This window comes from Heptranchias perlo, chromosome 13 (assembly GCF_035084215.1).
Source record: "Heptranchias perlo isolate sHepPer1 chromosome 13, sHepPer1.hap1, whole genome shotgun sequence".
Lineage (NCBI taxonomy): Eukaryota > Metazoa > Chordata > Chondrichthyes > Hexanchiformes > Hexanchidae > Heptranchias > Heptranchias perlo.
Window position 1 is genome coordinate 66,954,830 of NC_090337.1, and position 14,215 is coordinate 66,969,044.

The 14,215-nt window shown below is 43.6% G+C and overlaps 1 protein-coding gene across 4 annotated transcripts in view; it reads left to right on the forward strand.

Annotated features, from left to right (window-relative positions):
* farp2 (FERM, RhoGEF and pleckstrin domain protein 2) overlaps positions 1-14,215 on the forward strand; it is a 237,559-nt gene that overhangs the window by 107,486 nt on the left and 115,858 nt on the right. For all 4 annotated transcript variants that reach the window (XM_067995648.1, XM_067995650.1, XM_067995651.1 and 1 more), the window contains exons 11-13: positions 3,491-3,559; positions 8,505-8,562; positions 9,364-9,607. In XM_067995648.1, the coding sequence (XP_067851749.1) occupies positions 3,491-3,559; positions 8,505-8,562; positions 9,364-9,607 (371 nt within the window). The remainder of the gene's footprint in view (positions 1-3,490; positions 3,560-8,504; positions 8,563-9,363; positions 9,608-14,215) is intronic.

Below are 14,215 nucleotides of genomic sequence, written 5' to 3' on the forward strand. Positions count from 1 at the left end.
GGAGTGTAGAAGAGCATGCCAGGAGCAGCACCAGGCGTACCTAAAAATGAGGTGCCAACCTGGTGAAGCTACAACTCAGGACGACATGCATGCTAAACAGCGGAAGCAACATGCTACAGACAGAGCTAAGCGATTCCACAACCAATGGATCAGATCAAAGCTCTGCAGTCCTGCCACATCCAGCCGTGAATGGTGGTGGACAATTAAACAACTAACGGGAGGAGGAGGCTCTGTAAACATCCCCATCCTCAATGATGGCGGAGTCCAGCACATGAGTGCAAAAGAGAAGGCTGAAGCGTTTGCAACCATCTTCAGCCAGAAGTGCCGAGTGGATGATCCATCTCGGCCGCCTCCCGATATCCCCACCATCACAGAAGCCAGTCTTCAGCCAATTTATTTCACTCCACGTGATATCAAGAAATGGCTGAGTGCACTGGATACAGCAAAGGCTATGGGCCCCGACAACATCCCGGCTTTAGCGCTAAAGACTTGTGCTCCAGAACTAGCAGCTGCTCTAGTCAAGCTGTTCCAGTACAGCTACAACACTGGCATCTACCCGACAATGTGGAAAATTGCCCAGGTATGTCCTGTCCATAAAAAGCAGGACAAATCCAATCCGGCCAATTACCACCCCATCAGTCTACTCTCAATCATCAGCAAAGTGATGGAAGGTGTTGTCAACAGTGCTATCAAGTGGCACTGACTCACCAATAACCTACTTACCGATGCTCAGTTTGGGTTCTGCCAGGACCACTCGGCTCCGGACCTCATTACAGCCTTTGTCCAAACATGGACAAAAGAGCTGAATTCCAGAGGTGAGATGAGAGTGCCTGCCCTTGACATCAAGGCAGCATGTGACTGAATGTGGCACCAAGGAGCCCTAGTAAAATTGAAGTCAATGGGAATCAGGGGGAAAACTCTCCAATGGCTGGAGTCATACCTAGCACAAAGGAAGATGGTAGTGGTTGTTGGTGGCCAATCATCTCAGCCCCAGGACATTGCTGCAGGAGTTCCTCAGGGCAGTGTCCTAGGCCCAACCATCTTCAGCTGCTTCATCAATGACCTTCCCTCCATCATAAGGTCAGAAATGGGGATGTTCGCTGCTGATTGCACAGTGTTCGGTTCTATTCGCAACCCCTCAGATAATGAAGCAGTCCGAGCCCACATGCAGCAAGACCTGGACAACATCCAGGCTTGGGCTGATAAGTGGCAAGTAACATTTGTGCCAGACAAGTGCCAGGCAATGACCATCTCCAACAAGAGAAAGTCTAACCACCTCCCCTTGACATTCGGTGGCATTACCATCGCCGAATCCCCCACCATCAACATCCTGGGGGTCACCATTGACCAGAAACTTAATTGGATCAGCCATATAAATACTGTGGCTACAAGAGCAGGTCAGAGGCTGGGTATTCTGCGGCGAGTGACTCACCTCCTGACTCCCCAAAGCCTTTCCACCATCTACAAGGCACAAGTCAGGAGTGTGATGGAATACACTCCACTTGCCTGGATGAGTGCAGCTGCAACAACACTCAAGAAGCTCGACATCATCCAGGACAAAGCAGCCGGCTTGATTGGCACCCCATCCACCACCCCAAGCATTCACTCCCTTCACCACTGGCGCACCGTGGCTGCAGTGTGTGCCATCCACAGGATGCACTGCAGCAACTCGCCAAGGCTTCTTCGACAGCACCTCCCAAACCCGCGACCTCTACCACCTAGAAGGACGAGAGCAGCAGGTGCATGGGAACAACACCACCTGCCCATTCCCCTCCAAGTCACACACCATCCCGACTTGGAAATATATCGCCGTTCCTTCATCGTCGCTGGGTCAAAATCCTGGAACTCCCTTCCTAACAGCACTGTGGGAGAACCTTCACCACACGGACTGCAGCGGTTCAAGAAGGCGGCTCACCACCACCTTCTCAAGGGCAATTAGGGATGGGCAATAAATCCTGACCTCACCAGCGACGCCCACATTCCTAGAACGAAAAAAAAAGACTCAACTCAATTCCTAGTGGGGATGGGCCCAACTTAAAACAACTGGCACTCAATTGGCAATTTCCTTTAGATAGGCTGCAGAAAGAAGCTCTTTTGCAGTTAGAATTACAGAGTAGAGAGACTTTGCTTTATTTAACCTGGGATGCTTCATCCTGACACTGTGTGCCTGGAACAGAGTGTTACCTACTCATATCAGCAAAATAAAACTTTTAAAATTACATTTATTAGTTAATCATTTACATTTCTACTTGATGCACATTTCATACCTTTCATTATTTGTAGCCTGGAACTGATTGTTGGTGTATGACTGCAAAAATGCTGCTGCTTAGAAAGGGGAGAGTGGAGCACGCATGGGACACAAATCTCCAAAGAGGGGGTTCAGCAAAAGAAGTTTGGGGAACCTCTGGTCTAGAAGACCAAAGGAAGTTGCAAAGTGGAATTGGTGAGATGGGGGATTGGGCTAAAAAGTAGCAGATAGAATGCAATGTAAGTGTAAGGTGATGCATTTTGGTTAAAAAATGGTACAATTATACTGAACAGAAGTAGGCTTGGTGCTGTGGGAGTTCAGAGGGATTTGGGGCTACAGGTTCACAGGACATTAAAGGCAGCACCTCGGGTCGATAACGCAGTTTTAAAAAAAAAAGCTCATGGAATTCTAGGTTTTATCGCAAGTGTAGAATATAAAAGCCAAGCGGTAATGATGAGTCTTTATAAATCTTTAGAACAATGTCGATTACGAGATATATAAGTGTTTAAAAAATGATGGGACAGGGTGCATAAAAGCAGACTCGTTCCAGTTGTTGAGGGGTCTGGAATGAGGGGCCATAGATACAAGAGATTTAGAAGAGAGCAGGAGAAACATTTTCAGAGTTGTGAGGCTGTGGAATTCATTTCCAGGGTTAGTGGTTGAGGCAGAAACTATGTCAGCATTCAAGACTAGATTGGATAGGTAGATGATAGAAAAGGGAATGAAAGGATATGGGAACATGGTGGGTAAATCTAATTAGAACTGTTTGCTTGCATGGAGGGTAAACGCCGACATGGACTGGTTGGGCCGAGTGGCCTGTTTCCGTGCTGCATTTCTATTACTGTTTTAAAAAAAAATCATCAGTGCCATTACCAACCATAAATATCATTGATTCCATTGAAGCACTAAAAGTGAGAGCAAAACAGTGAACAGTGCTATGTCTAAACAGGAGAAAGGAGTTTCACAAGAATTTTTATAGCTTTCTTAATCAAGTTAATAAAATTTTGTGTGAGCATATGGGCACTGCCAGACTTGGATTCTGCAATGCTTTCAGCAGCACAGCCGAGGGTCAGGTGTTTGTCATACATGGAATCCACACACAGCCACACCCTGGCCATTCATGGTCAAGTGCTTTAGACCACCGTTGCGCTGAGCTATGGTAGCATGTTGAAACTGAATTCTAATCCTGAAATGACTGGTGTTGGAAGTGTAATGGTTAATCTCCTGCATTTTCCTCCACAGTGGGAGGACACAGAAGCAGCTCGTCGACTACATGCGAGAGAGTGTGGTTAAGACTACTCCTTATCAGAGGTATTTTATGTTTATATTTGGAAGTTTGGATCGGTTTATTGCTTCCTTTTAGTTTCCAAGATTAAGTTTCTGATTAAAGCTCTGCTCTGCTATACGTCAATATTTCGTTAACCTTTTGTAAAAATATATTTAACATTTTGCCTATACAATTGTGTTTGGATCAATACATACTAGGGGCTTGATATTAGAACAGAACCTTCTCCACATCATTTCACGGAAGCTGTCCCAGTGCCTACCTGCCAAAACTAGTGCTTTGCTTGGCATCCCCCTCTCACCTCATTACCTCTAAGCCAATAATGTATGTGTTGAAGTTGGGGGATTTTGTCACTGTTTTCAAACTGCTTGCCCACATATATTCCTTCAGTGACCTAATGCTTCACTGGGCCTTCCATATTTAAAAAAATGTGGACGTGCTCCAGCCTGCTGAGTCTGGCTCCTTCCAACAACACTTAACTGATGCCTCATTAACTTACACTTTTTAGTGGATGTTGATCAAGTTTGATTGGATGGAACTTTTTCTTAGATACATAGAAATGTACAGGATCAAAATAGGTCATTGCAATCCATCGTGCCAGTCATGAAAGCATTTACCACTCAATCTCTTGTACCCTTCCTTCACTAAGTATCTATCCCAACTCCCTTTGACCATCTTCACTGCCTCACCAGACAGTCCATTCCACACATTCACTACCTTTATAAAGTAATTAAATCTAAACTGCCGATTCACCTTTCCTTCAACTTGAGTTTATGCTTCCTGTGCAATTTGATACCATGCGAACCATAAGAACCCACAGGATCTTGAATACTTCAACACCTCCCCTGAGGCACCTTCTCTTGAATGTAAACACTCTCCATGTCACTTACCACTTCTCATAGTCCAGGTACCAACTAATCCCATGTACCGACTTAATCTCCCTTTACTGTAGTCTCTCCAAAGCCAAAATATGCCTACTGTTGTACACAGTACTTTAGATACAACGAGCTCTGTAAAAATTGGCATTTCCTGGAACGTATGGTTTATTCCTCTGACTATATGCGCTAGAAGATCTTTGCTTTCTTTTACTTCTGCTGTGCATTGTTGATGGTGTCAGCAAGCTATCCACCAGTATCTCCAGATCACTCTCCTGTGCTGTCCGTTGTAGATTCCTACTGTTTGCCTTGTGTTCCCACTATTTATTCCCATCTCCAATCTCATCGCACTGCATCTTTCCACTTTTAACAACATTTGTTGCTTCTCAGCCCAACTTTCCAATCTTTCCAAATGCCTTTTTATTTTGGTCACTTGTTCCCTAATATAAGTGACTGAAGTTAAATGGAGTTAAATCCGTCGGGTAAAATGATAGGCAGACTCCTTGCTTGTTTCTTTCTTGTCTTGCCTTTATTTCATTGTTACAGTGTGACAAGTAGGATGCAGTCAAGCCTAGACACGAACTCTTCAGACAGTAGTACCCCCTTACACAGTCAAAGCGTGGTCCCTTTATCCCCTCATACTCTGGACATGCCTACCACAATTTATTTAATACACATAGATTGATTCATCTCTGCCATTCAACACCACTTTTCCTTACAAAGATTTTGTGTCTTAGTTCACCTCAATTAGGTGTGAGTTTTGTCCCATCAAAGCTTGATCTTGCACAGATCATTGTGTAGTGACGTGTGATTTCTCTGAATTTGACTAATCTTTGTTTCCTAAACTGGCTGTCTTTGTTGTTCACCAAAGTTAATTATCTTAAGTATATTTTTCCCGAGCTTTGAGTAATACTCAATTTGCATCTGTACAATAACTAACAAGGGCATGTCTTGGTTGTCCTTAATTGGGTGGCTGTTCCACCCTATAAATTTTCACACTGTTTCTTCCCCAAATCCATGTCTCAACAGTGACCCCTACTGGTTCAGGTTGCTGTCATCAGTGAACTTAGACCAATTTGTTTATCCTCCACTTCCAAATAGTGTATGTACATTATAAACAGAAATGGCCCCACCAGTGATTACTGAGACACGGGGGCCCCCACTAGCCATCTCCTTCCTTACAACAGCACATCTGATCCACTTCAGAAACTCGCTTGCTCCGTTTCCCCCTCTTTCCCCTCCCCCCCCCCCCCCCTCCCCCCCATTCCACAACTTCCAACCTGGTGGGCTAATTTTTAAATGTTGAGACTTTGCTGAAGTCCAAATATGTAACCTCCACTGAGCTATCTTTTCACCAGCTGTTCTTACGATCTTTGGGGAAAAAAAAGTCTCGAATGAAGAAAGGCCATTCAATCCATCAAACCCATTCCATCTCGATTCTATGTCTGGTTATCGTATCCACCCCACCACCACTTGTTCTTCCCCAACTTTTAAGGATGAAGAAATTCCAATCCTTAGCTCCTGATCAATGCTCTAAGTTAATTCCCCTTCTCCACAATCTATGCAGCTCCTTTGTAAAGGTATCAGTTGGTGCTGAACCAACGACCTTCTCTGGGAGTCTGTTCATGTCCACTGTTTGGTGAGGGGGAGTTTTTATTCTAGTTTCTAATCTTGCTGTGGGTTTCTGGTTTGTACTTTTAACTTCTAGTAAAATACTCCTCCCTCCAACACTAAATACACAAATGCACAGCGCAAAACCTGGCCATGCATGTTGTTGATAAAAGTTGAGCTTGTTGGTTATAGAATTAGCTGCAGTCAACTCTGAAAGGCTGTAGAAAAAGCTTTGCCACTTTATTGCAATCTGATTCCAATCCAGCCTTTCTGCTCCGCGTTTCTTGACCATGCTAATTTCATGCAAGGAATGGAGCATGAACAGAACAGGGCAGGTGAGGGATTTTACTAATTTGTTCTCGAGATGTGCGTGCTCCCGGCCTTCTGGAGACTCTGATCTCCTCTCTGTGTAGAGTCCAGTTTCTCAGTGTGAAGAGGCACCGGTTACAATAGGTCACCCAGATGGTGAGAATTTCTTCTTTGCTTATGCCTGTTGGGAGCATCTGAGCATAAAAATCCACAGGCAGCGGGACTGACTGTTGGGTGAGCGGCAGCATAGAGCTTGTTTGTGCTAATTTGTTCCCATGTTCTGAATGTCATTTTGTCTGCAGTAGAGCAAGAGGAGCCCACAAGAGAGTGTCGTCATGGATGGGGGTTTACTATTTACTGCTTTAAGGGAGCTGCATGTTACTAGTGCAGCGGAAGGACTGTCTCACTGAGGGAGATGGTGGAATACTTTTCAATAGTATTTTCTATCTGCTTTACAAATCAGGACTTGCATTTTAAAAGATCCATAACTACTGCAGTGTTGTACTAAACCCATGGTGGGATAATGACACCGTTTGGAGTCCTCATCCTTCACTCACAATCCTGCACATCAAAGCATTGACGTTTTATTGATTTTCTTTTTTTTACTTTATGGTTTACAGCTCCTTTTTAAGTATATTTTCAAACTTCATAAAATGTTCAACTTAAAGCCTGTTTTCTTAAATCTATTCTGCTTTGATTCAAGTCTTTGCTTTTGCTGAACTGCTCACTGGAAGGCATGTTTGAGACTGTTTGACTTCCTTTGTTTAACAAATCTTGCATTCGGATTGGTATTGGTATAATTGGGTATGTTTCCAACTTTTTAAGAAGGGTTTCCTGATAAATAGTTGAAATGATGCATCATTCTGTGAGCTTGGACAATGGGTTAGTGCCCCCTCCCCTATGAGGCCAATGCCATCTCCTACGAGAGATGCTTGGCACCTTCTTCTGAGCCAGATGCTATTTGTTCAACCAGGGGTTGTTTCTCTCTGCCTTTTGCCCCTCTACCAGCCTGAAGGTAATTGCTGCCATCATCTATAACCATGGGTGTTGCTGCAGGTTTCCCTGAGATCATCACCACTATCCACAGGATGGCTATTACTCTGATGAAATATAGCTGTTGCCCTCCTGTCATTGCTGCTTTCAACTCCAATTAATCATATCTTGGATGATGAAATATTCCAAGCAGGATTGCTACCAATATTGATTACTGTCTTACTGCTATAGCTTTGAATTTTTCAGACTTAGCGAGCTGGCAGGGTGGAGATTTACTTTGAGTGATCCAGATATATTTGACTTTTGCTTTATCTTTTCTTTTGGGTTTTGTTCTATTAATTTCAAGACTGTACTTAATTTGTCACCCACACTGGTAGCCAGTAGTGGTGTCTTCCTGTCTCCCTCCCTCTAGTATCATTTCAAGATTAGAGGTTATAATTGGCTCTTTTTAAACAGAACGTGTAGACTGAGAAGCTCTCTGGTAGTGTTGCAGACTTTTCATAGTGTGACACTGCCTTTGATGCAAAGAAGTGACCATTAACCCAAGGTTCGTAGTTGATGTGGGCGTGTGTCAGGAGCAGGGTTCATTTCTTTTTCTCTCTATTAGATGTCTGTCCTGCAGTAGTACTCATGGTGTTTATGTATGTGAGTAACTCCTAATCCACTTGAAGTAAACCTGAAGCACTTTCTGTAATGTGATAGTACATTCAGTTAGGGATAATGTCAGTTTAGAAATAACATTCTTATGTGTTGACCCCAGAGCTGGAGTTTGAAGCAGATTGAAAAATGTTGGCCTGTGGTAGCAGATTAAACATTCAAAAATGAGTTAAAACTTTATTTAAAAAAACTCAACTAGAATATGGGATTTGGCTGTAACCCTATCTTGGGCTTTAGGCAGCCATTTGCAAACAAGCTCTTGACTTTTATTTGTCTTAGTTGAATGCCTCGGTTTGATGTTGCAACCTTTAACGTACAATGTCGGATGCGAGTGAGTGTGAACACAGTATTTTCTTTTCTGTGCTGTGTTTGTGCTGCAGTATGTTTGTCTCCATTGCCTGCGCTTTTTCCTCGTATCGCAGACTCTCCTCTCGAGCTCTATTTCAGTGTGTTTGTTGAAAGACTTGAACGGTCTGGTGTAGGGTTTTCCTTCTCACGTCCTTACTGAATACTCTCTGTTCTTTAGGCGGCACAGCAGAGCACGAGTCTCAGCTCGGACTTTGAGCGCAGATGTGCCAAAACAGGTTAGTCCTGCGGCACTTCAACTTTGGGGTGTGTGTGTGTGTCAATGTTTCGATAATGGAGTGCTTACCAAATCTGATGTTTCTTAGTTAGCCCCTGATAATTTGGATTGTTCTATTTACCCCTTCCCACCCTTCTCATGAAGCTTGCCACTCAGATAGTGGGTATTATTGGCAGTAGACTTGTACATAATTGTTGTCAGTGCTGTTCTGTTTCAGCAAGACAAGTGAACGTCCCAAATGACAAACTGTTCCTGATATCTCCTCCCTGCACCTCTCCCTTTTCCCAGTAATATGATGCATCACTTCCATGTGGCATTCCGTCCAGATTCCTGGCTTGAAAACTGGCAGGACTCGTACAGTTGAGGCAATCTAGGTTCAGTGGACGTTAATCCTGGGATTGAACCCTCTGACCTTACAGTTTGGGAGTTGCATTATATTTGGATAAAGCAATGCTAACCTCATGTGGCTATGTTTCAATACATCAGCAGTAATGATAATCTACATGTCTACTACTTGGCTGTGGATGTCATTAGGTTTTCAATAATTTCATAACATTTCCTCATGCAATTTATCACAACTAGGTAATACAAGGAAAGCCAGTGAGTTACCTGATTGGGCAGGTTTGCATAGTAACCAAAAGTGCTGAAATGACCAGCAGAAAGAGTGTTTTCTAATGTAAATGAATGGTTTATTAATTTAAGACCTGTTTAAAAGTAGAGAAATGTTAATGCACTGTCCATAAACTAACTGCAGTATACAAATGTGGCCGTTGGTTCCATTTTGTTTTCTTCTCCCCACTAGAGTTTATCATTCACTGAAGGTGTAGAGGTCCCGGACTCTCCTTCTTCAGCGGCTGTCTCCTTTCAGTCCATCCAGTCTGCATGTAGGACTGTTGCTGACAGTCGGCCCATCTACCCTGATAACAGCAGCGTACTCCTCGTCAGCAAGCACTCCGCTCAGAGACCCCCAACGGAAGTGAAGATGCGTCCGGCGCTGGAAGAGGCGTGGAAGACTTCTGATCAGCCGTCTCCGATCACCTTGCAAGGTTTTGTTGCTGAAGCTGCAGGCAGCTGCAGTCGCTCCTCTTCGGGTTTTGATGAGCGTAGTGGTTTAACTAGAGAAGAGAGTGTTAGTGATGGGAGGCTCACTCAGAGAAATGACAATGATGAGGATGACTATACCACAGGTATATTTATTACTGAGAACGAGTACAATGTTAGCCAGCTTCGGGGAAGGGCAATGCCAATTTTCACATTGACAAACGCTCAGTTGCAGCTCACGGAAGAGTTCATTGACGACGACCCTGCCGAGATTTCCTTTTTTGCCGGCGGGTCGGAGGCATTTTCACCATGTTACCATGGGCTAGGGAATAGTACAAAGGGCTCTACCATTTATAGTCAATCAGAGCATTCGCCAGTAATAAACTCCAGCTTTGGGAAACTAAGCTGTGACCTGAGCCCAGGTAAATATGTCAATGATAATATGGAGCTGCGTTCAGAGGATGACCTTGAATTTGAGGGTGGGAGTGATCTCAATGGCAATAGCCGACCAATAGACACAGCTGACCTCTTCGAGGTGAAGGCGCAAGCCAATCGGCTGCACGGGTGCTTTAGCAGATCAGAGACGAGTTCTCTACTGAACAACCAGTCAGAGAGCAGCTCATTGACCAACCTCGGGCTGAATGGCCTACCTGAAACGCCGTTGTTCAGGATGGCCAACTCAGGCAATCAATCTGAAGCCAGTTCCATGATGAATTTTCCCACGTATTCGGAGCGCTCGGAGTCCAGCTCTGCATTTCAGTTTGGCGACATAATTGATCAGCTCGAGCAGCTGAGTTACCCCCCCACCACCACCGAAGATTCAACCAGTAGTGGGTCAGGGTCATGGGATTCGGACAGTGGTGTCCCACTCGATGGCAATTTCTTCTACAGTAACCCATTTGCACATGTCACAGCCAATAATTTCACATTCAGTTTCAAGAATGAGGTTAATGGCTGTGCACACGGAGAGCGGGAGGAAAGGAGCAGTCTGAATTAAACTATGCCTTTACTGTGGTGCACGTTGGTGCATTGCAGGGCTGGAAATTATTTTTGTATATTAGTGATTCAGAACCAGACACTAATTTCACTTTAGTGACCACTTTACTGTTGCTTTGATTCCTTGGTTTGATGACCACATAAAGTCAAGAAAATACCATGCATTACATATACCGAGAATAGAAATGGATCTCCATCAAAAAGGCGGTATTTAAATATAATCATTCCCAGAGTACTTTACGCTTCTCACCTTGTTTGATTGTGGTGAGTTTTGGGCTGTTGGTCTAGCCTTTGACCAAAATCTATCTAGAAGTATTCTGTTGATGTTTGTAAGATTTTGGCAACCAACCCAGTGGTGTGTCCAATGCTGTAGTAAAGTTGAAGCCTGACACTATGGACTGATTCATACTCAAAAAAAAAAAAAAAATCCAGTCCTGTATATATAAATATATATTTTTTAAAGTTGTCAACCAACATTGGTACTAGTTGCACAGCTTTCTTTGTTAAAGCACAAGACACTCGCAGCCACTAAAATGTTGTCCAGTGAAATTGTCTCAGTCTGGCAGTGCTATGACGGTGGAGCTCATGGGGCACAAAGAACCTTACAGCTAAGGCTTTACAGACAGCATTGATGGACTGTTGTATTCTGTGGAATCAAAGTGCTTAAGCTTAAAAAAAAAACTTTGAAGAGTATTGCCTTTTCTCTGTGTTCATTGTGTAATAGCACAGCTGACAGGAACATACAGTCATGCTGACTAACTTTGGTCCAATCTATGTCACTGTTATGGGGCATTCATACAAGTCTAACACTATTCCACCTCCACAACATGGAACATCTCTGCCCCACGTCACCTCTGCTGCCGGAAGTCTTATCCACGCTTTTTTTCACCTCTAGACCCTATTTATCCAATGTGCCTCTTGTTGGCTTCCCATCCTCTACTCTTCCATAAACTCCAACTTGTTCAAAATTCAACTACCCAGATCGAGTCCTGTGGTGTTGGTCCTGCCAGTCATTCCCCCGTTCCCCAACGCATTGAATTTAAAATACTCTTCCACAGCCTCTTTCCACCCTATCTTTGAACTCCCTCCAACTTTATGTCCCTTCCCAAGCCCTCTGCTCCTCTTACTCTGGCCTTTTATCCATCCATTCCACTTCCTTCATCCCACTATTGGTGGCAGATCTTTCAACTGCCTCATCCCTAAACCCCTCTGCCTCTACTTCTCTCCACTTTTAAAAACCTGGTAGCAAACATAACTCTTTTGAAGAAAATTGACGTTTTTAGGGAGGCAGTGGGGAAAGAAGATTAGGAACTGCGTGGGTTGTTTACTAGTGATGGTGGCTTTCGTGATTTCAACCATGGTACTTCTGGCAGCTGCCAAGTGGAGGCCAGAGGAAGAGGGACATGGAAAACTATAGAGTCAGTAGATTTTTAAGAAGGAAGTTTCATTTGATCTGTGAAATCTGCCACTACCTTGCAACTTTTTTCTGGGGAGCAAGAAAAAGGGAAGGCACATTATTAAAATCCAGCTCTATTAACATCCTATCCCCAAGGTACACACAGTAGGTGTAGGGGAGGTAGGCTGCAAATGATCCCTGGGCCGTATTATGAGTTCCACTATTTAAGCTACATGTTTCCTGACCACAATTCTTCTTGCAGCTTAAGAACAGTCAAAGATGAGGAAAGGCTGTTCAGCCCATTGGACTTGGTTGCTCCAGTGCTCGTAACTCTTGGTCTTACATCCTGTATTGAATGGTCATAATGTCTTTTGTCTCTGATACCTTACCTGCTGGATTATTCCAAGCAGTTGTAATGCTTTGGGTAAAGTAGTTCTGCCCAATATTTTAATTATTTTACACTCATTTAAATTGGTGTTCTGATAGTACTACATGATTTTCTTTGAAGTAATTGGAGTTTAAGTGATCGGGCAAGAAGGTGGCAGATGGAGTATAATGTGGGGAAATGTGAGGTTATTCACTTTGGTAGGAAGAATAGAAAAACAATATTTTTTAATTGGTGAGAAACCATTAAATGTTGGTGTTCAGGGAGACTTGGTTGTCCTGGCATAAGAAACACACAAAGTTAGTATTCAGGTACAGCAGGCAATTAGGAAAGCAAATGGCATGTTGGCCTTTCTTGCAAAGGGGTTGGAGAACAAGAGTAAGGAAGTCTTACTGCAGTTGTACAGGGCTTTAGTGAGACCCCACCTGGAGTATTGCGTACAGTTTTGGTCTCCTTATCTAAGGAAGGATATACTTGCCTTGGAGGCGGTACAACGAAGGTTCACTGGATTAATTCCTGGGATGAGAGGGTTGTCCTATGAGGACAGGTTGAGTAGAATGGGCCTGTTCTCTCTGGAGTTTATAAAAACGAGAGGTGATCTCATTGAAACATATAAGATTCTGAGGGGGCTTGACAGGGTCGATGCTGAGAGATTGTTTCCGCTGGCTGGAGAGTCTAGAACTAGGGGGCATAGTTGTAGGATAAGGGGTCGGCCATTCAAGACTGAGATGAGGAATTTCTTCATGCAGAGGGTTGTGAATCTTTGGAATTCTCTACCCCAGAGGGCTGTGGATGCCGAGTCATTGAATGAATTCAAGGCTGAGATGGATAGATTTTTGGACTCTAGGGGAATCAAGGGTTATGGGGATCAGGCGGGAAAGTGGAGTTGAGGTCGAAGATCAGCCATGATCTGATTGAATGGCGGAACAGGTTCCAGGGCCATGTGGCCTACTCCTCCTATTTCTCATGTTTACTGTTTAATATTCTATACATTTCCATGAGATCTGTTGTCAGCCACCTCTCTAAACTATAAAGTTTAGGCTTCTGTAATCTATTTGCTTAGCTCATTCCCTCTACCCTTGGGATTATTCCTGTTGCTTTTCTCTGAGCCTGTTCACTGATTGTATGTACTTTTAATAGCTTGGCGACTAAAACATAGTACTGCAGATATTACCTTGTTAGGTTTTATTTCTGAAGATTCCTTGGGAAGAGCTCCATTGTGATTTTAACCTTACATTTACAAGAATCCTGAGATTCCACAGTATATTCTGCAACTTAAAAAAAAAATATTGATTGTGTTTATATGGTAGTCAACCATTTATCAATGACCAAAGACAAAAAGCAAATAACACTAAACCTGGGCAAAGTACTTGTGTTGGCTTATCTTCTCACTAATGATCACTACCAGTACCAATGAAATACAAATTGGTGATTTTCACTGGGAACCCATGCCAGTGCTTATAATGCTAATGGGCAGGAGACGACCGACTTCTGGCGGTTTGCTCAGTAGCTGGTGCAGAAATCCAGCTCTGGCACGGACTTGGAGTTGGTGTGCACAATGATGGTAGATGTACTTAATGGATGGATTTGACCTGTTGATTGGGTTCTGTTGATATTTATGTGGAGGGTAGGGGGTTAAGCATTTTGATAGAACAGTGAAGGTTGATGCTTCAATTTGCAGGAATACATCAGTTAGAGCAAAGGACCAGTTGATGAACTTGGGAATTGGTGCTTTTACAGACCATTCTGTTCATTCAGAAATATATCCACCAGCTCAAAACATCCTGACTGAGATATATCCTAGAAGTGTGCCATAAACTAATATCTAGTCAAGGA